This window comes from Pteropus medius, unplaced genomic scaffold (assembly GCF_902729225.1).
Source record: "Pteropus medius unplaced genomic scaffold, Ma_sr-lr_union100, whole genome shotgun sequence".
Classification (NCBI taxonomy): domain Eukaryota; kingdom Metazoa; phylum Chordata; class Mammalia; order Chiroptera; family Pteropodidae; genus Pteropus; species Pteropus medius.
The window spans coordinates 4,237,763-4,262,949 of NW_024349800.1; the positions used below are offsets into that span (position 1 = coordinate 4,237,763).

Consider the following 25,187-nt stretch of genomic DNA (forward strand, 5'->3'; position numbering starts at 1 on the left):
AAAAAACATAAAAATGGAAATTGAAATTGTAAAAGAGAACCAGTCTGAAATGGAGAACACATTACCTGAGAAGTATATTAAATAGAATAAACAAATAAACAAAGTGAATAAAGAAAAGGATCAAATGCCTTATCTAAAGGACGGGAAAGCCAAGGACATGCAAGAACGGCAAGAGATAAGATGCCAAGACTATAAAAATAATTTAAGGAAAATATAGGACACTGTTAAGGGTCCAAATATCCATTTGATCAGTGTAACTGAAGAAAATCAAGATGTTGAACAGCTGTTTGAAGAAATAATGATGGAAAACTTCCCTAACCTGGTGAAGGAAATAGATATAAAACCCCAGGAAGCTCAGAGAATTCTAAAAATCAGGGATCCAAAGAGGCCCACACCAAGACACATCTCATTAAAATGCCAAAGGTTAAATACAAAGAAATAATATTAAAAGCAGTAAGAGAAAAACTGATGGTTACTTATAAGGGAATACCCATAAGACTGGCAGCTGATTTCTCAAAAGAAACTATGCAGGACAGAAAGGCGTGGCAAAAAGTATTTGACAAGATGAAGACCCAGGATCTACAACCAAAAATAATTTATCCAGCAAAGGTATCATTTAGAATTGAAGGACTGATAAAGAGCTTCCCAGACAAAAATAAGCTAAAGGAATTTATCGCCACCAAGCCAGTATTTCAGGAAATGTTGGAGAGACTTCTTTAAGAAGAAAAACAAAGTATCAAAAACAGGAATAAAGAATAGTAACAACTACATTCCTATCAATAAGTACCTTAAATGGAAAAGAATTAAGTGCTCCAACCAAAAGATAGAGTGCCTGAAAGGATAGGAAAACAAGACCCCTACATATGAAAAGGAAGGGGATGGAAAAAGATATTGCTTTGATGGACTTAGAAGGTATTTAAGTCAGACAGAAAAATAAACACTATATGATTTCACTTATATGTGAAATCTAAAGAATAAAAAGAACAAACTAATCAAAAACAGACTCACAAATATAGTGGACAATTTGGTGATGGACAGAGGAGAGGGGGGTTTGGGGGCTAGGAGAATGAGGTGAAGGGTTAAAGAAGTACAAATTAGTAGCTGATGGATGGTCACGGGGATGGGGAGAACGGCATAAGAAATGCAGTTAGCATTAATAAGCTGGCCAGGTGGAGGGTCAGGAGAGGGAGGGAGCAACTGGGAGGATCATTTTATGAACTATATAGATGTCTAACCAATGTACTGTATACTTGAAACTAATTAAAATTAAAAAAAATTAAAGACTTTAAAGAGATAAAGAAAGAAAATATGTTCATAAAAAAGAATAGAATGTGATAACAAAGAACATTCAGAGGAAATTGAAACATTGATAGAAGTGTCAGAAGATCAATTTGAAAAATTCTTCTGGAAAGCAGGGGAAAAAAAAACACCCCAAAGAAACAAAAAAGAGGAAAGAAAGGAAAAACAAAAAGATCAAACCAGAAGGTCCAACAACCAACTAACGGGAATTTCAGAAAGAACAAACTAAGAAAGTGAATATAAAGAAGCTATTATAGAAAAGATAAAAGAAAATTCACTAGAATTGAAAGTTATTAATTTGTAGATTGAAAAGGCTCATGAAAAACAGACATATACAAAGACAAAGGCAAATCATCATGAAATGTATGGATACTGACTAGGAAAAGGAAAAAGATCCTAAACACTGTCAGAGAGATAAAAAGGTTACATTCAAAGGATAAGGATTCGTCGGACTTTTTAACGCAACTCTAAAAACTAGAAGAAATGAAGCTATGAGTTAAAAATTCTGAGGGAAAATTACTACCAACCTAGAATTTGATATCTAGTCCAAACTATCAATCAGTGCAAGGGTAGAATTTTCAGATGTACATGGTCTTAAAAAATTTACCTCCCATACAATCTATGTTAGGAAGATAAACTTCATTGAAATTAAAGTATAACCATGAAAGGGGAAGATAAAAGATCCAGAAAATAAAAAACTAGCAAAAGAGAAAGGCAAAAAATTTCTCAAGATGATAATGAAAAGAAGTTTCAGAACAGTTGTACAGTAAGCCTACAAAACGACCAGTCCAAAAAGGAATGGGGGACACAAGGCTCCATGCAGATTGTCCGCCCAAAAAACAAGAAAGAAAAAATACCTGATGTGTTTGTCTATAATGAGAGAAGTTTTACAGAATTCTAAGAGTATGAGGATGAACTAGTGGCAGGTATGAAGAAAACCTAGCAAGTGAAAAAGATGAGACAATTATTAACGCCGAGAAAAACAAAGTTATATGGGGAAGGGAATTTCATAGTCATATATCTTAGCAATGAAGAAAAGATAAGTTGTCATAATAAAGTAAATACTGAATATTAACCTAACTCAAAATCATGAATAATTATATGTGGAGCAACAATGAGGTAGGAGGAAAAGTGTGTGTGTGTGTGTGTGTGTGTGTTGATGAGGGTGGAATAAAAGAGTAAAATATCCTCACCTTTCATAGATGAATGACAAAAATAAAGTATAAAATTGAAAAAAATCAAGAAATGACAGTCAAATCACATTATTTAGAAACATGGAGGTAAACATCACAAGAATCAGCTAATGATATGAATTGAAAGCAGTTCCCTCCAGGAAGTAGCACTGAGATGTGAGAAGGTGTATAGCAGGGAATGCTACTTTTTGTTATAAACCTTAAGGCACCATTTGGTTTTTGAGCCATGTGCATGCATTACTTTAAGAAAAGTGAAAATTAAAAACAAATAACCTAAAGCTGAAGCAAACGCAGCAAAATCTGCTCAACACAGTGGTGGGTATTCTGGAATTTCATGTTATTCTCCATTCTTTCCTTATGTTTAAAACAATTCCTCTTTTTTAAAGTCCCTTTCAGTTCTAGAAGTTCTATTCATTTTTATTTAATATAATATTAGTCGCTCCTATTTGGAAGAAGAGGAGCATTAAAAAAGTAAAATATAGTATTTTTTATGCTAAAGATAAAAAAACAGTGGTTTCTATAGTTTAAAAAAATCCTAAATCTAAATTATTTTTTTCAAAAGAAAAGTTCTTTAATAATTATTTTCAAATACTTAATATTACTTTTAAAAATACTTTGAAAGAAAGTTTTATTTGATATAGCAAAAGGAAAGTTCTAAGACAATAAAAATAACAAGATGGGAAAAAAATAAGCTTCAGAATAATATGTATGAGTCCACTTATGTTAAAACAATACCAAATAAAAAAAGACCATTTCACTTCATGCATACGTATAGGTACAAATATATACAAAAATGAATAGTAAAAGATCTGGAAGAATAAATGCCAAACTGTCAGAAAGGTTACCCTGGAGAAGCAAATAGGACTGGGGATGGAAAGAAGGTAATCTGAGAATTTTTCCACTTGTTTTTGATTGGTAATTACTACACATAGTAAGAATTTCAAATGGCAAAAGGGATATACATGGTGAAGACAAGCTCCGCTCCCATTTCAGTCAGCCCCTGGCCCCCTTCTCCAAAGATGGCCTTTTATTACTAGCCTCTTGTGTTGCCTTTCAGCATTATTTAAAATATATAAAAGAACATGTTTACATACAAAACTTTAAAAATATAAATGTTACCATACTAGTCATACCGCTCTAAAATAGCTCTTATCTTAGAAACAAGAGACATTATTTTCCACATAGAGTTACCTCCAGTCTGCCTTGCTGGATTTTATACACCACTTGGGGATTCTCCTGTAGTATGTTGCCATAGAGCTCACGAAAGTGGACTATGTTGGGCTTTACAATATTCAACACTTTTGTTTTATCCTCTCCGACCATCATCCGAAAGTCGCCTGGTTAAAACAAAAGGGAAAACAAATTTTCCATTGGTAACCAACATTCTGGACTATGAACTACAGCCCCACATTGATCCTGCACTAGTTCAAGATGGCAGCATCCCCCATTCAACACATTTCCTTTTCTTCCTTAAAACCCATTCCATTACCCAAGGAATGCAGGCACTTGTTTGGAGGAAAAGAGAGCCTCTCATATCATAAAGCCCTTTATGACAGTTAAAATATAGTTATCTAAGTGCAAAAGGTAATCATCATTGAGAAGCTAATTTGTTTCTGTTTTTCCAATGCAGAAGCTTCTGTACTTAAAAACTTTCATCTTGTGGACAAAACTCTGCCTGTGACCAAGCGTGGAGATAGGGGCTGTATCACCTTAGACGTATCTTTGCTACTACTCAGCTTGGACCTGTTTGCTGTAATTACATGAGGGCTTTTGAGGTGCTTTATGAATATAGACAACCTTATTATACTTGATAAGGGCAAGAGCAATGAATGTTAAAAGTCCTAGTATCTTGTTTACATTTAAGATTAACTTGAAAGCAGATACAATTTTAAAAACTGTAGGTGGTGAAAAATGGGGATGAACTGAGCTGTAAAATGGATAATTCTGATGGACGAAGAGTAACTTCTGGCACAAATTTAAATTTGACAATAATCGGCAAATTATGGGGAAAAATGATAAAATGGGAAAACTTAAGTGAATATCTATTAGGCTAATGTTAATTCATAACAGGCTGGGCACATGTGAGGACTTCCCAGGTAAAGCTTGGGAAAAGCAATGTGGCTGAAACCTTTGTTGGACAGAAAGTCACCTAAGAGAATAGTGAGGTGGCAAGTGCAGGCAAGATAACCCAACTGCTGAGGAATCCCCTGGGATGAAGTGACAATATAATTTATTATCCAAACTAGGTCACTTTTGAGAGTGAAGTGGGGTACAATGAATAATTCCACCAAGACAAGTATAAAGTGGGCAAACCAGGACATATGGTTACCCTTGCTGATGCCTTTTCTCATGAAGGGAGGGGGAGCAAACTATTAGTTTTAGATAAGATAAAATGATACCCAACAGTATTCACTTTAATAAGGAATAAAATCGATTAGGTTTTTAAGCTTCAAAGGACCAACTTTTGCTACAATTTGGTGGAAAGCAGCTGGGGCCTGAAAGCTTCAGGAAAACAGATTTACAAATCGCCTCCAGCACCCGACTTTCATGACATGAAGTGTGACAAAATGGATAGACTTACATGGATAGACTTATTTTTCACTATTAAAGGGAAAGAGAGTTACACAGATAAATCCCGGGGTGACTGCTAGTGAGGGTGTAGAGAAACTGGTCTTTTCTTATAATGCTGTTGACATCATAAACTGCTAAAATCTTTCTGGAAAGCAGTGAATGAGGAAACCCCATCTCTGGAGAGCGAGCCTAAAGAAATAAACTCAAACAGAGGTGAAGAGGTAATGTTTACCGAGCATCTGGTAAGTGTCAGGCACTGTTCCAAGTACTTTGCTGTGTTACCTCATTTAACCCACACAGCTATCCTCTCAGGTAGATACTATTTTATCCCCATCTAGCATCAGGTCAACAAAGACAGAGAGATGAAGTAACCTGTATCAGACTTCCCAGGGGCAAAGTGAATACACTACATACATACAACTCTTCACTGAAGTACCATTTATAACATTGCAACCCAAATGTTCAACAAGGGAATGGATAAACTATGATGGTACACTCATACCCTACCACAGAACAGTGTGCAATCATTAAAAATTACAGTAATCACACACAATGAGATGGAAAATGATCATATAATAATGTGCAGTAAGAAACCAGGATACAAAAATACAAGAAAATAACTTTATAAAAAACAGGAAAAACAAGACAAAGAGACTATATATAAAAATGGTTATTTTTGCTCTAATAAGATACACATTTATTGTGGGCTTCTGTGTGTGTATACTTTACATTTGCTATTTCATATAGTCCTGGCAAAGCCTCATAAGGTCTAATTATTTTCAATTTTACATCTGGGAAGATTGAGGTGGCAATAGCAACTTGCCCAAGGTCCAGCTCCCTCTCAGTACCAGGGTAGTTACATTTTTAGTGACTAGTTTTACCCAACTTTGTAATTTTCCTCCATTTCCCTCACTTCTGTAATGCTGGCATATCACTTTTAACATTTTAAAGTAAATTCATGGGATGCAGAGACGTGATGACTTGGCAAATGTAAATGAAGAGCAGCCAAACTGCATTGTGTAAAATCTTATGCTTTTATTTAGAGCCTAAATGAATACTATTAATCTTGGAAAGGATGAACTGTCATCACATTCTGAATCTAACATGACTGGCTCTGAAGTGAAAGATCAGTTCGTATCACTGTTGAGTTCTAAACATTTGTGTCATTTCTTTTCTTTCTGTACATTCAACAAACGAAAAGTTCTTATACCTTAGATAGCAACTTTCTGAGAGAGGGACTGTATTTTACCAAAATGTAAAACGAATCCAAATCCTCCCAAAAGAACAACTGCATCCATTATTAAAGGATCTAGAAAATACTATGGACCCTCTGAGAACAAGGACTGGGGCTTACTTCTCTCTTTCTCCCAAGCTCCTTGCATACTGCCTGGCACGTGGAAGGCACATCAATAAATTTCTGCTGAATTGAATTTCTCCAACTGCTGTGCAGCAGAACTATCTCAGCCACAGGGAACAGCAAGTAAATGGGCTTATTATCCATTTCTTCAGAACGAAATAAATAAAATTGTGGGCACAGCATGAACTAGCATCTGATAAGAACGGATTTTTCTTACTCCAGAGATGTTTGCAACAGAACACAAGGATTGAAGAAAACTGACTACTGACTTTTATTTTATGCCTCTACTGATGGGTTTAACTCTTGACTGCTCAAGTCAGAAAACTGACAATCAAGTATAATGGGTAACCAAAAGGATAATTTCTCTTTGACTCTGAAATGAGACAAACTCAGAGGCTTGTAAACTATCTGCAGTTGGCCTGCTCCGTGATTCTAGCCACCAGTGGTCAGGGACCTAATTATGAATGTAGGGATGTGCGGGGCTGGGGAGTACAGTGGAAAAGCCCTGGTTTTCAAATCTGGCGATACCCCAGGGTGACTAGGGATTAACCTTTCTGAGTCAGTTTCCTTCTCTGTAAAATGGCTGTAATGGTCATATTAGCCTCACAAGATTGCTTTTAGATTTAAATGAGTTAATGTATTTGATAATGCTTTGTAAACAATAAAGCAGATGTTGTCACGAGATACATATATGGGATGGGCATAGGACAGAAGAAGCTCTGAGTCTTTGAAAATAATGACTGGCTAACTTCCCCCCTCTCCCCCCACCCTTAAACTAACTGGAATAATGCTGTCAGTTCAGTTCAGTAAATATTTGAGTGGCCATTAAGTGCCAGGAGCTGTGCTAGACGTTGGAGATATAAAGATATACACCCTACCTCAGGCTGCAAGTGACATGAAAAACATCTTCAGTGCAGTTTATGGAAGTGGGTATTTCTTATGTAGTAGTGTTTAAGAACAGTAGCCCAAACTGGAGGTTGGTGTGGCAAAATAATATTCATTTTTAATGGTTTTTGGCGATATAATTCATTTACCATATAATACACCCATGTAAAGTATACAATTCAATGTATTTAAGAATATTTATAGAGTTACACAACCATCTAATTTTAGAAAATTTTGGCTTCCCTAAAAGAAACGCTGTATCCATTAGCAGTCACTCTCCATCTCCCTCCACATTTCCACCCCTAGCCCTAGGCAAAGATGAATCTACTTTCTGTTTCTACTGATTTGCCTATTCTGGACATTTTAACTAAAAGAAATTGTACAACATATGGTCTTTTATGACTTAGCATAATGTTTTCAAGTTGAAGCATGTATCAGTACTTATTCCTATTTATAGCTAAATAATATTCCATTGAATGGATATATCTCATTTTATTTATCCATTCCTTAGCTGATAGACATTTGGGTTGTTTCCACTTTTAGGCTATTTATTATGAATAATGCTGCTATGAACGTTTGTGTACAATTTTTGTGTGTGGATATATGTTCCCATTTCTCCTGTGTAGATACCTAGGAGCAGAATTGCTGGGTCATCTGGTAACTCTGTTTAATACTTTGAGGGACGGATAAACTGTTTCTCCAAAGCAGCTGTACCATTCTACAATCCCACCAGCAATGTATGAGGGTTTCAACTTCTCTACATCCTCACCAACGCTTGTTCTTATTTGTCTTTATGAGCATAGACATTATAGTGGGTGTGAAGTGGTGTCTCTGTGGTTTTGATTGGCATTTTCCTAATGACTAACGATGCGGAGCGTCTTTTCATGTGCTTATTTGTTATTTGCATACTCTTTGAAAAAATGTTTATTAAATCCTTTACCTATTTCTATACCAAGTTGTCTTTTTATTGCGTTCTAAGAATCTTTATATATTCTGGATGCTAGTCCCTTAGGATAAGATATGTGATTTGTAAATCTTTTACCCCATTTTTTGGTTGCCTTTTCACTTTCTTCCAAGATCAGACAAGATCGGGTGTGTTCAGGGTGGTATGGCCGTAGACATCTTTTCACTTTCTTGATGGTACTGTTTACAGCATAAAACTTTAATTTTTATTAGTCCCATGTATCTATTTTTTCCTTTGTTGACTTGTGCTTTTGGTGTATATCTAAGAAACCACTGCCTAACACAGAGTCACTCTTCTAAGAGTTTTATAGTTTTAGCTCTTACATCCATGATCCATTTTGAGTTAATTTTGTGGATAGTGCAAGTTAGGGGTCCAACCTCATTCTTTTTCATGTGGACAAAATTATACTTATTTAAACAAAGATGACTAAGGCAGTGTTTCTAGTAGGTAGTCTAACACGCCATTCAAAATGCATCCTCTAAAATATCTCCATAGCTGCAGAAGACATCATATTGCCCTAATGCACATGTGGAAGAGAATGAGATAGAATAAATAGCTGATGTAAATATGATGTAATAGTGATGTAAAAATAGTGATGTAAATTTGAATCACTTTTCTTTTATATACTTTACAGAACACAAAATGGATGGATGTGGGGAGGGATGGGGAAGAATCAGGTTTATAATAATGGTTAAGGAAGGAACCAATATCATGACTATTCATTCATTTATTCATTCATTCCTTATTTACTGAGCACCTAGTATTCTAAGCATTGGGGTACAGTGAGCAAAGCAAGACAAAAATTTGTGCCCTCTGCATTCTAGTGGTAGAACACACACCAAAGACAAACGAATCTACGAACAAATAAACAGTATGTCAGATGATAGAAAATGCTATGAAGAAAACACAAGGAGAAAAAGATGACAGGCAAGCTACACAGGTCCCTGGGGAAAGAGTGCACCAGGTGTGAACCAGGAATGATACTCATCATGATACTTTGTAGAACAGTGAAGGATTAAGAGTGAGGATTCTAGAACCAAATCACCAGTGTTCAAATCCTAGCTCGGCACTTACAAGCTACATGACTCAGGACGAGCTACTTAACTTCTCGGGGCTTTGGTATCCTCAAATGTAGAATGAAAGCAATAATAGTAGCTAGTTTATAAGTTTCAGGGATTCAACAAATTAATACATGTAAAACACTCAGAACACCATCTGACAAACAGTAAGTAATCCATGAACATTAGATATTATTGACAGTATTCCTTCGTGAGTGTTGCATTCTCAGAAATTATTGATGAGTACACAGAGTTCCAACTGAGACTTCAGCATAAGCTTAAGCTTGCCAAGCATAGAGAAATACGCTTCCAACTTACTGAAACAGCCAATCCCCAATATACAAGTCATCCTGTCAAATGATACTGTCTGCAAGGTTTCACATGGTGTAACTTTCATGGAATACATCTTAATAGCTTTCACTCCAGAGAAAAAGTTTCTTTACTGACTTGTACCAGGATCCAGAAATGGGGATGTTCACTCACACTTTAGAGGGCTGGAACCCATTTCCAATTTTTTTCCTCCAAGAATCACTCAACTGGCAACTAAACTTCTTCACTGCTTTGTCTTATTCCTAGAAGTAGCTGAGCCTGTGTTTAGACAATCTGGCATCGAAAGAAACCCATTCTCTCTCTTACACAAGAGTGCTTGAAGATGTTCATTCTTAAGGACTATAAAGGGCCAAATGAATCCACCTGATCTAAGTATTCTGCTAATTTTGTCAACGTGTAGTAAGTTTTATAATTCTCATAACTGACACAATTCCACTTTAGAGAACATGTCCAAGGAAGTAGGTGCCCCCTTGGACCCTTTCCCCATGCCAAAGTAATTTGTCCAAAGTGATTCATAGCAGTGTCATTAACAAAACAACGATCAATTGAGCCAGCCTGAATGTCCATCAATCACTGAATGATTGAGCAAAACATGGTGTCTCAACCTGGGAAAAACCTATGTAGCCAGCAATAATAAATAATAATAGTAATAAATAATAACAGCAATCATTTTCTGAGCACCAACTATCAATACAACAATGTAGTATGATCTTGGGGGCTTTTATATGTTATCTCATTGAAAAGCTTTTTATGAGATAGTTATTTTCACTTTACAAATAAGTTATTTCCATTTTACAAATAAGAAAACTAGGGCTCAGAAAGAGTTAAGCACCTCTAGAAAGCTAGTATTCAAATTCGGGTCCGACTACAGTCTTTCCCTTTCTGTTGTCTATTATATAAAGTGGCTGTGTTAATATAAGCAAACACATATCTAAATTAATAATGGCTAACATTTAATAAGCATTTATTATGTGCCAGCACTGTGCTAAGCACTTTATATGTATGATTTAATTTACTCTTTATAAAAACCTTCTTTAGAGACAAAGAAACTGAGTCATAAGGAAATAAGAAACTTGCTCAAAGGTGGAAAGCTAATTAAGGGTACAGCTAAGATTGAAGCCAGGCGTCTGAGTCCAGAGAACCTGCTTTAAACATTTCTCTAATGCTACCTTCCATGAAGTAATATTACATTAAAAACAAAACAAAACAAAACAAAACAAAAAGCAAGGTTTGAAATAGGATGCTTAATTTAAGTAGTTAAGGGTTTAATACTGATTATTTTCACATGAAGTTGCTCACTTCACTGAGGCACTGTTCTGGTTCAAGCCCTCATCATCATTAACACTTGTTGGTCTCTTTGTCCATCCATCCAACAAATACGTACAGTGTACCTACTATGTGCCACACAGTGTTCCAGAGGCTGAGGTTACAAAAGCAAGCTAATACAGACACAGCCCTAAGTATATTCCCAGCAGGCTCCTCTCTGCCTAGACAGCTCTCATCTGAGCTTTCCTCACAAGTCCTCATTTGCTGGTGCTCAGTTCGAATGTCACCTCCTAGAGAGGCCTTCCCTGGTTACATTAAAGTAAGCCATGTTCACCTTTTCCCCCTATTCAAGTGGCAGCACTATTCTAGTGCTGCCACTTGTTTGCTGTCCGACTTTTCAACTGGAATGAAAGCCCCACAAGGGCAGGGACCATGCCCTGCCTTGTTTTGCTTCCTTCACTTCCAGAGCTTAGAAGAGTGCCTGGCATTAAGAAACTCTTGTAATTATTTGCTGAATAAAACTTTTCTCCTTTTTAGTCTTTCTCCCTCCTGCACAGTGCTGGCAAAATTATCTTTCCACAACAACAAATCTCAGACCATCTTACAATGCTTGAAACCTTTTACGGCTTCTAGTTGTGTACAGCTTGCCAAATTCCAATTTTTTTTCCCCTTTGTATTCAATGCCCAGCCCAGTCTGGCCTAGGTCTAACCTCTTCTCCAAAATACCAGAGAGGCAGTGAAGTTAAATGGTTAAGAGTGTGGGCTAAAATCAGCTCACCGCCTACTAACTTACCTCACAACTGACTTTAGAGAGATTTGGGTCTCAGTTTTCTGTAAAATAAGGCAATATAATATAGTACCCAAATCAAAGGGTTGTTGTGAGGACTGAACAAGCTATTAGATCAAAAGTATTGAGAGTCATTCCTTGTACACAATAATAAATGCTGTTTTCTCTTGCCATAAGCCTTGGACTTTAGTCATACCAATGTACTCCTTCTTCCCTAAACAAGCCATGTTCTTTCACACCTCCCTTGCCTTTTTCACACGTGTTATTTTGTAAGTCTGCCACTGACTCACTATGACTGCATGTGTTTACTAGTGTGAAGGTCCTTCACACTAGCAAAAATTATATCTTCAATTCTTTATAAGGTATGAAATGCTGATTCACTTGATAAATTAAACTAAGGTCATTACCTAAAATTAGTCATTTTAATAGTTTGTACTTACATAAGAAAGTTCAAAGAGAACCTTTAAGGTTTTTCGTTTTCCTTTTCTATTCACTTAAATATTGACTTCTAAGAACAACTGAAGGATAAGAAAGTTTTCTCCTCCACAGTTTTGCAGGCTCTCATCTTCCACCTACTCCTTTCTCATCATCATTTACAACAATAATGCCATAAATATTGACCCCAGGGTAGTCAAAGTGATCCTTAAATACTATATTAAATGTAAAAGGCTATTATTACTACTAGTAATACTGATAGATCTTGCCTCTGCCAGTAATTCCTGGCAGGAACTTGTCCAATAACATAGAGAAACACTGTTTTCTGTCTTCTCTGCTCCCCTTCCTGGGAGAAATGTTTAACTTCAAAGGTTAGAGCCAACATATTATCTCTTAGCTAGAAACAGGTGGAAAATAAATATCAAAGTTGTAAGTAAAAATGAGACTAATTTAATTTAAAGTTTGGAATATTCTGAGGGCTTGCCAAAGGGATAGAATCCTATTAGTTCAAGGACACTGGGTTCTCCGAAGCCTAGGGAAGGCAGAAGGAAAAGCTTCCTTTCGACACATCGCCTGGGGTAAGTCTCATAGCCGTGAAAGATATCTACCTTCAGAGGTTGGATCTTTCCCTATCCTCACTATTCTAGTCTAATCCCATCATTTTATGGACTAGGTAACCGTTAATTATATTGTGTCCTGGCTTGGGAACAACCATCATGTATAATGTTATTTCAGTGGGAAAATGGTCCCAGTTCTAAACAATTGACTTACAGCAGACTTTTTGGAAAATGTCTCATTCATAAGCTAGGGACTACACAGAGTTGTAACCAGTTCCCTCTGGAGAGGATTTGCCAAGCATTGTGTCCTAAGTTTTGCGGTAAGAAGAAGCCAACTTCACTGAACTGAGTAATATAGGATACTAGGCCAAATTCTCAGATCCAAATCTGGGTTAAGCAATAAATAATATAATGGCAAGAAAACAAGAGGAGACTAGATGAGAAATGAGAGCGACTGGAGGCTGAGAAAGCTAGGGTCAGACACAGCAAGGTCTGAAACCTGGCTCTTGGGAAGCAACTCCCTTTCTCTGATTGCTCTTTTCCCAACAGCCCAGGGCCACTCTTTATCAGTTTAGATCTCAGCTCAGATGTTACCACCTCAGAGGGCCATCCCTGACTATCCACTGTAAAGACTAAAGACAGCCCTACTCTCATTCTGATTTATTTTCTTCTCTTCATAGCATTTAAGCACCATCTGAAATTACCTTATTGCTTCTTTAATGTCTGTTTCTCCTTAAAAGAACATAAACTCCATGAGATGTTTCGCTCATGTCATGCTCACTAGTGTCAGCTCACTAGGGGTAAGGCCTTGCACAGTATAAGAAACACGATAAATATTTGTTAAACAAATAGGGCTGTCATGTGAAAAATTAACGGTGGAATAAATTATCTACCTATTTGTCTGTCTGTCCATCCGTCTGCCAGCCTGCCTGCCCACCCACTTACCTATCTATCTGTGTCTAGTACAGTGCTGCTATATAGCAGCCCTTAATAAATATTCTAAAGGGAGCAAAACAGAAGATGATACTGTTATGAATCAGCAAATATTTACTAAATAACTTGTATATGTCTCAAAGCCAAGGAGAAACCAGGAGTATAAAACACAGTCCTTTCAGGAGGCAAAGCAAAAAGCAGCTGAAGACTGATAGCAGCTTGAATGCTAACTTAAGGTTTGCAATTAGGTAAAAGCAGTTATGTCATTTGGTAAACATCTTTAGCTAATGTTAAAAATTTATAGATAACTAGAAGCTGCCTAATACTATGCTGATGTTGATTATAGGGGCAAAATATAGGAGTGGTATGGGCAAAGTAGAGAACAGTTCTGCATTTTCTCCCACAAAGTCAATAAAAGGCTTCTGGCCCATCTTTCTCACAGGGAGCACGGGGAGGGGATTATGCTAACATAAGTGACACCTTTCCCCAAATGCTGCATGTAGGACCATTCACCTAGGCGCACAGTCATACGCTCTTTGCTCCCCCACCTTTTGTTAAATGGCAGGGTTGCTGCCAGGTGAAGCAGAAGCAACCAAAGAGAGAGTTATTTCATTTTCTTTCTTCCATGTCGCAATTATAGTTGTGGTCATGCTAGACACATTTTGGAAAAAACGCTGAAGAATTAGACTGTTAAAGTCTCTTTCAGCATTACATTTCCATGAAATCTTATCTGTACAGGGATTTAGCAAAGGAGCAAACTGCTTTTGCAATATTTTGAACATAGAGTTCTGTGACTCATACTTGAAAGTTGGGGAAAAGGATATTTACTTAAGATAGTGATTTTCAAACTATTTTTTGAGTAGTTGACTACTTTTTTGTAAATGAAATTTTACATAGATCCTCAACATGTTAAACAGGTAAGTGTGGCATTCTTCTGGTTACAGCTAGGGTGAGGGGCCAGGGCTCTATCCTCTCAGCTTTCCTCTTGCCCTCTGAAGGAGTTTCTGACATCTCTGAGGGACACAACTGTTTAAGTAGAAGGGGAAAGAAGTCAGTATCTAGGTAGGTAGGTAAATGAAGAAAGAAAGAAAGAGAGAGAGAGAGAGAGAGAGAACGAAAGAATGAACGAACGAATGAACGAACGAAAGAACAAAAGAACGAACGAAAGAACGAACGAAAGAACGAAAGAAAGAAAGAACGAAAGAACGAAAGAACGAAAGAAGGAAGAAGGGAAAGCTTTTCCCTAACGTGGAGGAAGTGGTGGAGTTGGAAAGTCACCACCTTATAACCATCATAGAAAAGATGAGTTTGAGCAAGAATCATCAATGGATGCTCTACCTAGAAGGAAAAGTTTGATAAGAAGCAGGATATTTATATGATCTTCAAATGTCTCTCCATAGATTGCTTAGAAGGGAGAAAACACTGCCTATCAGTGCACAAACATCACTAGTGTGTAGACTTCAAAGATATGAATGTCATTTCAGAAAAAGAAAGGCCGAGCAAGCATTCCACATTAAAAGATAAAAGAGACATGACATTGCAACACAATGTATGATTCTTGACTGGATCATGTACTGGAGGGAAAAAAAATACTATAAAGGACATAACTGGGACAACTGACAACACTTAGAATATGGATCGTCAATTTGATAAAAGTACTGTATCAGTACTTTAAAATTTTTATCAGTACTGTTAAATTTCCTGAATTTGATAATCTTACTATGGTTATGTAAGAGAATGTCGTTGCTCTCTGGGAACACATGCTGAAGTATCTGGCCTAAAGGAGACATGATAAGTGTGACCTATTCACAAATAGTTCAGAAAAAAATACGTAATATAGTGTATTTACATATACAGAGAGAGCAATGGGATCCTTGAAGAAGCATTAGCATTACCTGGGAACTTGCTAGAAATACAAATTCTTGGGCCACACCCCAGACCTAATAAAATCAGCTGTCTGGGAGTGGATCTAATAGTTTATTTTAGCAAGCTCTCCAGGAGATTCTGATGCACACTAAAGTTTGAACACCACTGATATAGAGAGAATGATAAAACAAATCTGATAAAATGTTAAAATGTGATGAAATATTCAATTGGTAAATCTGGAGAGACAGTATATGGGTTTTCTGTATTATTATTGAAACTCTTCTGTTAAGTTTAAAATTGTTTCAAGATAAAAATAACAACAACAAAAAGATTACCCTGGGGTAATCTGTGTACAGATGAATACGAGAGAGGAATAGAACTTGGAGGTATGGAGACTAATCACAGTAACCTACACAGGAAGTAATGGGATTCTGAACTAATGTTACTGCAGCTCCAGTGTAGAGTGAGGAGTAAGGTGTTTGCATGGCCTTCAAACAACAAATCTTCTTGCAGAAAACATGGGCATCAAACCTACTAACCTGAATAGGAGAGTCCAGCAATCGCTATAAAGAGGTCTTCTTCAGAAAAGCTTTCAGGGAGCATGAGAAAAGCAGCAGTCACAGCACTCTTCAGATTTTTATCAAGGGCTGACCTAAGAGTGACATTCTCATTCATTGCTATAATTTTCACCTGAAAAAAAAGCAGAACATTCAGAAAAAAAATTCCAGAAGTGTATTGCTTAAGCTATGGCTTTACACATGTAATGAAACTGTCCCAAATTAGTCCTGAAGATCTTGCAAAATTAGGCCAGTTGACACAAAAGAATTATTATTCTAATATGCAATCCTAGAATCTCATTTTATGCTCAAATCAGAGAAATCCTGACACGGGAAAGAAAACAAATATTTCTCTTAAGTGAGTAAACTCTCAATGGGTTTTAAAAAAAAAGTTAAGTCTACAGACATACCACCCTGAACAAGCCTGATCTTGTCTGATCTTGGAAGCTAAGCAGGGTTGGGCCTGGTTAGTACTTAGATGGGAAACCACCTATGAAGACCAGGTGCTGTAGGCATAAAAAATAAAAAATAAGGGATTGTAAACTGACAAGGTCTTTGCAATCTGTGAGGTCAACCAAGGGTTGCCTCACCTAAAAAAATAAAAATAAAAAAAAAATAAATAAAAATAAATAAAATAAAAAAAGAAGTACAGATGGAATAAATATCCTTTGGGAAATTTAATATTTTATAATCTCATCGTTCACTTAATTTAATGGTGGACAAAGGTATTTTACTTTATATAGAACTCATCTCTTCTGTAATACATATAACCTGAGTAGTTCATGCTCTGTTTTGAACTGATTTTGAACTTGACTAAGGAAAAAGGAATGAAAATTTGCTACAAAAGAAAGAACATGGGTTTTGGGTATAAGTATGGGCTCAAGTCCAGGTTTTTACTAGCTGTGTGAATTTGAGCCAATTACTTAACTTCTCATCCATAAAATGGGGATAACAGACATGCATCAAAGAATTGTTACAAAGATTAAATAAGATAATAAGTGTAAAATCCCTGATAACTAGTGAATGCCTTGATCAATAAAAAGAATTCTTCTCCTGAATAAACAACAGAAACTGCTCTCTTGGACTTTCCCCAAATTGATGAAAATGCAAATTGCCCTAGTCCGTTCCGAGATTCTTGGTTTTAATGACTGCACTGTAGTTAAGAGAATGTATCTGAGTTCAAACTCTCTTACTAACTCTGTGACTATGGGCATAATTCCTCATCAGTAAAGCGGGGTTAATAACAGAATCAAGCTCATACAGTTGCTGGGAAGACTAAATGAGATATTACATATGAATCCTTAGTTGAAGTGAGCTTTCTTATGTGTGTTTCTTGGTGCACACTGCAAGAGTTTCTCTAGGCCAGAGGTTCTTTAGCAAGCATCAGAATCACCTGGAGGGCTTGTTAAAATACTTATTAGACCCATCCCCCAGAGTTTCTGATTCAGTAAGCCTGGGTAAGCCCTGAAAATGTACATTTCTAAGAAATTCCCGGGCAATGTTGTTGCTGCTGGTCCAGGGACCACAATTTGAGAACCACTGTTCTAAGGAATATACTTAGAAGTCGAATTGCCAAATTGCTCCCGGAGTAGTTGTGCCAATTTACATTCCTGCCCTAAACTTTTTAAAGCATCATGCTGCTTTTGACTGATTTTCTAAACAAGGGTCTAGAATTCCCTAATAACTCCATATATCTGAAATGTATCCAACATCTCTAAACCATTTAGTGTTGTCACCAAATTTTCCTCCTATTCTAGAGAAAAGGGCTTAAGTCGAATAATTTCTGCCAAAATTAAGATGGCACATAAAAGACACACACACTATAAGAAATTGCATATTAAAATTTTAATAAAATTTTATTAGCGAGGAAAGAGAATGATGTATATATCAAAGTATAGTTTCTTTTTAAAAAATTGTATAAGGGAATATTATAAAACATAACTATTTTATAAATCAGGCTTAAGAACCTAATTCTATCTCTTAGCTTTTGTCTCTACTTTTTATCTAAGGGAATATTTATAACATAAAACCTCTCGTATGGTAGGTAAGCCACTTTTTTCAATACTACTACCTCCTCCCTTGTAATTATAAAGACTTAAGAGCCCTTAATTAAGCCTTTCAGCACTTGGGTGATTTAGCATTATTGCAATCATCTGCAGAAAGTAAAACCAAGGAGCAACCCAGTAGCATGACTTGCTCAAGGTTGCATAACAAGTCGATGGCAAAATCAGGGTAACACCCTTATGCTTGGCAAATCCAGCTCTAAATATTTTGAATTATTCTCATACATTCAGTTAGGGATCTGCTCTAATTAATTTTTTTCTCAAAAGATGATTAAAACAAATGTTAAGGTCCTATAATAACTCCCACATTTATTCCTTGAAAAACTTTCCCAAACCTTGTATTCCAAACAGAATCATGGATCTAGGAGGATAACCTCCCCATTTTACTAATGAGGAAACAGGCACAGACAGTTAGGATTTTCAGAGAAATAGTGGCACACCGAATGAGAACTTAGGTCCCTGATTCTTCCAGAGCCCTTTCCACAACCCTGTGAAGCCTCTTTACTTCCAAATTCTTTTTCTTTATCCTCATTCACCAAGTCCTGCTCAATAATTCCTTGCCCTTTTTTTTTTGGTAGCTTTTACTGAAACTCCATGAAAACAGAAGCTATTTGGAGATGCTACAAATCAAAGATGCAAAGAAAAGAGTACATTTGGGGAAATTTTCCTATTCAATGAAATAACACTTGTTCTCCAAGAAAGTTGTTCTACTTAGATTGTAAAAAAGCAGTCTGTTTGCTATTTAAGGTTAAGAGAGTGTAAATAAAAGCATCCTTACTCAAAGAAAAAATGTCAGTTCAGAAGACAATGCTGCTGTGCTGATCTGGCTCTCCAGTGTAAGGTGAACGAGGAATTTGTCTCAGCAGCACTGTTATTTGTTGTTTAGAGTGAAAAGCCAATGAACTCTTGGGACACTGCCAGAGAAGCCTGGGAAAAAAAGAAAGCCCTCGGATTCGTGAATAGCTGTTTGTATCTTACTGGGAATGCCCTGACCTGAACCGCATAGATAGCATTGGCACTACTGCCAAGGAGAAAATCTTTAATGAGGAAGGGGCAAGGCTTGAAGGGACTTTCAAAAGCCCAACTTCAGAGATTTGTGAGTACCTTTCAAGATAGGGGGAAAAAAAAAAAAAGACATCACATGTGGTCTCCTCTATAATACAGGCACACAGAGACAGTACTTGAATTGCAAAGAGTGAAGTTACATGGTTACAAAGAACACAGCCCTACCTAGTGTTTAAATGCTCAACCATTAACCAAATGACACTTCCTGCAGAAGTTTTCCATTCCAAATGACCAGAAAGGCTAGTTTTTCTAAATGGTCATTGCTTGAGGACCAAGAAGAGACAATGAACATTCAAGCCGGATGAAACCTTATTACTGGCCTGTTGGACTGTGGAGTCTTCCAAGAAAAGCAATATGGTGTTATTTTTTTATTCCTTTGGCATAGACAGAGAAGAAACTTAGTTGTCAATAAGTAAGTGAATGGCTCAATCTTTGCACTTCAAAGGTTAGAGGCACAAAGATTTGCTCACAACTGAGCAGACCAAGACTATTAAGCCAGGTTTTCCAACTCCTAGTCAGAGATCTTTTATAGTGCTGGGATTTTTCTAATCATAAAAAGTAAATCAGTAAAGTTACAATACGGTGATGGTTGCAAAACTAAAAATATACTAAAAACCACTGAACTGTTCACTTTAAATGGTTGAATTGTATGGTATGTGAATTATATCTTAATGAAGCTATTATTTTTTTAAAAGCTACATTAGCAAATATATTGCAATGAATACATTAAAATAAACTAAAATCCTCTTAACAAGGTGGCAAAATATCATTGTATGTCAATGCAAATACTTTAAAAATTCAAGCCAAATTATCTATACACTAAAAAACAATATGAAATACAAAATCCCAAACTTATGTTAAATAAATTAGGGAAATAACTATTATTAATATTAAAGTTCTTTTGACTTAAAAAAAGGACTTGCCAAAAGGCTCTATTAAATACTTTAAATTTCATGAAAAATGACTTGGTAAATGACTCAGAAACTTAAGGCTGCACTAAAAATAAAAATGGGTTATCCTCTCAATTAGGAGGTAAGCTAATGTTAAAGCATGAAATTTAATTTACGCTTAACTTTTTGCAGAAATGTCTATCCTTTATATTTCTTTTTTGATTGATAAACTTTATTTTTAGAACAGTTTTAGATTCACAGCAAAATTAAATGGAAAGTACAGAGAGTTCCCACAAGCCCTGTATATTTTAAAGACTAAATTGCTAGTGATTGAGAAATTCTATTCTATTTCCAATATGGAAGATACTTTTAGAGCTTTAGGCAATATAATGTAACTCTTTCAAAACACACAAAAACAAAGAATTCACACTCATATTCTCACAATTCTTTCTTAAGACATTCACTCATTATTTTTTGTCCAAAATGCTACCAACACTTTCATTAGATTTGTTCGTTTGATTAATATTTGCTGCCACCTAGAGGTAAAAATAGTTTACTTAAAGATAGTTATCACAGAATTCTGATTACCAGTGATTTCCACTAGAGAGGGAAACGGTGCAAGAGTGGGTGGAAGAGTTAATTTATCTATTTATCATTTTTTATTTTCTTTTTAGCATGTGTAATAGTCAACATTTTCAAATGATTTTTAAGATAGCCTAGTTTTCTTGTCTATAAGTTTAGTAAGCCTGAGGGATAGTCACTGTTATCAATAACATTTTCTTCAAGTTACCTGAGAAATGCAAATTTGCATATGAGTATAGCTGCTACTACTTTTCTTGAATTGCTGTTTTTATTTTATCAGAATCTATGACACTGAGATGAAATCTGAGGTCATTTCTAGTGCTTATATTCTGCGATTTCATGGTGTTTTGTTTTCTAAAGACTATTTAAAAAATTTTTGAAATAGTCAAAGCACAGTGCATAGAATAATACATTTTCATATTCAACATCTCATTTTATCTCAAAATAACTCTGAGAAAGGCAATGACAAAGAGAAGGGAAAGAGCATTTCCTGAGTGTTTATTAAGTGCTGGGCATTTCAGATCCAGCATTTCTCAAATGCCTTTTGAGATCGGTTCCATCAGCCTTATCCACAGATGAAGATGTTCTGAGGCTCAGGAGATCAAGTCACTGGTACAGAGTCATGTAGCTGGGAGTATCAGAGCTGGGACACAAGCTCTAGATCTGTCTGATTCTAAAACACCTGTGTTCTTTCCAGCATTACCATTCTGCTTCCATTTTTCAACACCGTAATGAAGTAGGCGGGGCAAATATTGTTTCCCCATTCTATAGATAAATTACCTGAAGTTCAGAAAGATGTCAAGTTGCCCAAGTTCACGTAAATAGCTAATGAGTGGCAGGAATGAATAAGACCCAAAGCTTCTCATTCCATGTTCATTACTCTTCTCATCAAGCTACATATTAAAAAAAAAACAAAAAACAAAAACCTTGGAAAGAAAATGAATATTTAAAATTTTTCAATGACATTTATTTGCTCAGTTATGAGCTTTACTAGTTATCCTGTCTAGAAATGAGAATTTCATCTACATACATATGAAGTTATTTCAGTGAGCCTGTTTCTGCACTTAAAAAATAAAGTTTTTACTGAAGTAAAAGTTACATATAGTATACAAATCTAACAGAAAGAGCTTGACAAATTTTTACATATGGATATATACATGTAACTAGTGCCCTGATCAAGTGTTTCTGGATGTTTTAATGAGCTACGCCATTAAATTTTAAACCCAGACACAACGCAAGAGAATCTTGACCACTTATAAATATCAACAGAGATTTTTATGACACCACAATGTAAGCTAAGATTGTATAAATCTCTAATTTTTTTGCCATAACTGACAAAGGGAGGAGCAGCACAGTCATCCTCATGGGAGACATTTGAGAAAAATCTATGTATCTTCTTTTTGGAGTCTGAGACTCTCTGACAGCACAAAGAAAATTTTTCCTTGCTGTGAGATTAGCAACTATGACTATTTTGCATAGTTCTTAAACTATAAAAAGACCCCTTCTCAGAAAATAGACTATATAAGCTGCAAAAAAAAAAAAGAAACATGATATTTGCAAATACATGACAAAAGTTCAAGTCCTCTCTACTTTTTTCCATTTTTTGTTTTCTGTTTCTATTAAAGCACAGGGAGACACCTGCCCCCTACAGCCTCCTCTAGCAGTATCCCAAATGAAGGACACTATGACAGGATTTCAACACTGGCCTGAGAATAATAACAAAGGGAATCAGAATCCATCCCCCTCAGAATGACTACCTGACTCATTCAACAAATATTTGCTGAATGCTTACAGTATGCCAGGCATTGTCCCAGGTACTGTTGGGATACATCAATGGACAAACAATGTCTCATGGCACTTAAATTCTAGAAGAGAAGGTGATCTGAGTTGAGATGATAGAGGCTCCACTGAGGCAGTAGGTGCTTCTGCCATCCTCCCCAGCCCAAATGGACTAACTCTGAGTCTGATTTATCCAGACAACTGAAGAATCTTTAGAGAGATGGCAGTAGTAGTGTGAGTAATATCTAGACATGGTTTGGCAATGAATTCTGTAGGCAGTGAAAGGAGTCTGAAACTCATTTCTATTTCTTGGAGTTCCATCTCATTGCAATCAAAGATCAAAGTAAGATCAGGTTCAGAGAGAAGAGATATCTCTAATTGTGGCAACCAATAAAACACTCACCGGTTTTTGGAGTCGTCCAGCAATATACAAGTTATTCCAGTTGAGGAGATCGTCAATCAAAATACTAGTGCTAATAACTCCATATTTGATAAGCTGGAAAAGAAACAGACATAAGAACAAAACACCATATTGTTGATTATGTAAATGCAAAATATAAGAAAATAAATTTTTACCAAGAGTAGTACCTTGATTTCCAAAGCCACTCAAAGTGCCTACTTTGTAAAAAACACATATTTCCACCAAAAAATTTTGCAAAAGATTAGTTTCCAAGACTGATTTGTCCCCTCAGATATATGAGGTGAAGTGACCACTATTTTAACTCAGACTCCTGTGATGTTAAAGGCCTAATGGTTCTTAGAGGCTATCTAGTATTGGTCCTCAATGGATTGTAAACAAAAAATTGGTCCTTTACCACAGGCAGTTTGAGAAACGATAACATAGTTCATGCCTCTCATTTGAGAAATAAGAAACTAAGGCTCAGAGAGAATTAATGATGTGCACAAAATGGCACTATTAGTAACAGAGACAAAACTAAGTCCCTGAATTTTAGTATGGGCTTCCAATGTTTATGTCATCACAAAGTATAAGAAATTTTCTTTAATTAAAAGTTTTTACTGACATCCTTTACATGGTGAGATGAATTTCCCTTTCATGATAAACTATTTCAAACACTTTTATAATTACAAAGCAACATGCAAATATAAAACCTCTTTATCAGTGTTAAACAAATGGAATTATGGTCAAATTCATTCAATAGCAATTTGTACAAACCTTGAATGTAGCTGTTCCTGAATGTAGCTGTTATAAAATACCATTTACTTCAACAAATATCTTTGGACTCACTCTGCTGAACTTCAGTATCCCAACAGCCCTCTCAGGCTGCAAATATCTAAAAAGTAGCTAGAGAATTTTAATTAAAAAGTCCTTTAGGCATAATTATGCCCAAATATTTGGTTATTGAAGCTTGTAATATTGTTTAAAACTATTAATTAGAGATAGGCTCAGTATAATATTAAGGAGAAAGAACAAAGCCACATGTTTGGCATGACCTAAGTGGACATGGAAGGTTGTGTGTGATGAATAACCTCTTCCCGCCACTCTGGCCACAGCACTGCAGAAGCCCTTCTTGCTGTAGGCACGTAACAGCTGGGAGGTAATAGAAACACCACTGATCTGGAAGTCGGAGGCCTGTCACTAACTAGCTGCATGACCTTATGGAAGTCGTTTTCTCTCTCTGAAGCTTGGTTTTTCTCATATGTAAAGCACAGGTGGACCAGGACTGGACCTTAACCAGAAAGGTAAATACAGGGCCCAAAGGCTATGCAGACATCACCAATAAATCATACCGCTCATTCCTGCCAAGTTCAGATAGTTCTTCAAAATCCTTCTCAAGTCAGTACTCCTACCTCCTGCCCCTCAAAGTGTGGTCCACTGATCAGTAGAATAAGCATCACCTGGGAGCTTGTAAAAAAAATGCAGAATTTCAGACTCCATTCCAGACCAACTGAATCATAATCTGCATTGCAACAAGATCCTCAGGTGATTCATCTGCACATCAAAGTATGACTGCTCTAAGCAATCAGCAGCACTGAGAAGTGTTGGCACAGCTAGTGGAACCCATTTGTCATCCATAGCCCGGTTTATCTCTAGGAGGCATCTGATTTGTTCCCCCTTGGTCCTCTTAGTTTGGGATCCTGCCTAGTTCTTCGGAGCCCTCTTAGAGATTGGACCCCTTCATCTGAAGGGTTCTTGCTGTCAGACAACCCTCTACCAGGATCTGTGCTAGAGAGCATCTCACCTGCTCTCTAACACCCCATTGTCAAATTGCACCCACCTGCTGGTACCAAGAGGTTTCCACTTGGCACCACATGCTCCCAACTACCTATGATATCCTCTTCACTTCCAAATTCTTCTTGGGAGTGTCGACCCCTCTGTATAGATAAGATTAATTTCCACCCTGATCTTTATAGGCCTGCCTATTACTCTCACTGACCAAACCACTGGTTCTCAAAGTGCGCTTTCCAGACCAGCGGCATTGGCATCATTTGGAAGCTTGTTAGAAATGCCAATCCTCATTGCTAAGAAAGTAAATATCAAAAGTTCTCATCACAAGAAAAATAATTGTAACTATGTTTGGCCATGGATATTAACTTATTGTGGCAATCATCTCTTAATATATACATATATCTATGTTATGCACCTAAAATTAATACAATGTTACATGATAATTATACCTCGATTTAAAAAAAGCAAATCTTCAAACCCTGCCCCAGACCTAATGAATCAGAAACTCTGGGGTGGGACCCAGGAATCTGTGTGTCCAATAGGTACTATAAGGGATTCTGAT

General features: G+C 36.4%; 1 protein-coding gene and 1 pseudogene across 7 annotated transcripts in view; one reads left to right on the top strand and one right to left on the bottom strand.

The window, feature by feature from the left end:
- TAMM41 (TAM41 mitochondrial translocator assembly and maintenance homolog) overlaps positions 1 to 25,187 on the bottom strand; it is a 45,353-nt gene that overhangs the window by 16,968 nt on the left and 3,198 nt on the right. For 4 of the 7 annotated variants that reach the window (XM_039886756.1, XM_039886754.1, XM_039886757.1 and 1 more), the window contains 3 exons: positions 22,841 to 22,933; positions 16,041 to 16,191; positions 3,684 to 3,829 (listed from right to left, as the gene is read on the bottom strand). In XM_039886756.1, the coding sequence (XP_039742690.1) occupies positions 3,684 to 3,829; positions 16,041 to 16,191; positions 22,841 to 22,933 (390 nt within the window). Of the gene's footprint in view, positions 1 to 3,683; positions 3,830 to 16,040; positions 16,192 to 18,899; positions 19,814 to 21,438; positions 21,552 to 22,840; positions 22,934 to 24,186; positions 24,302 to 25,187 lie in introns of those variants that run through there. The other 3 variants (XM_039886758.1, XM_039886759.1, XM_039886760.1) reach the window with 3 other exon arrangements.
- LOC120622340 (uncharacterized) lies at positions 16,455 to 16,573 on the top strand (annotated as a pseudogene).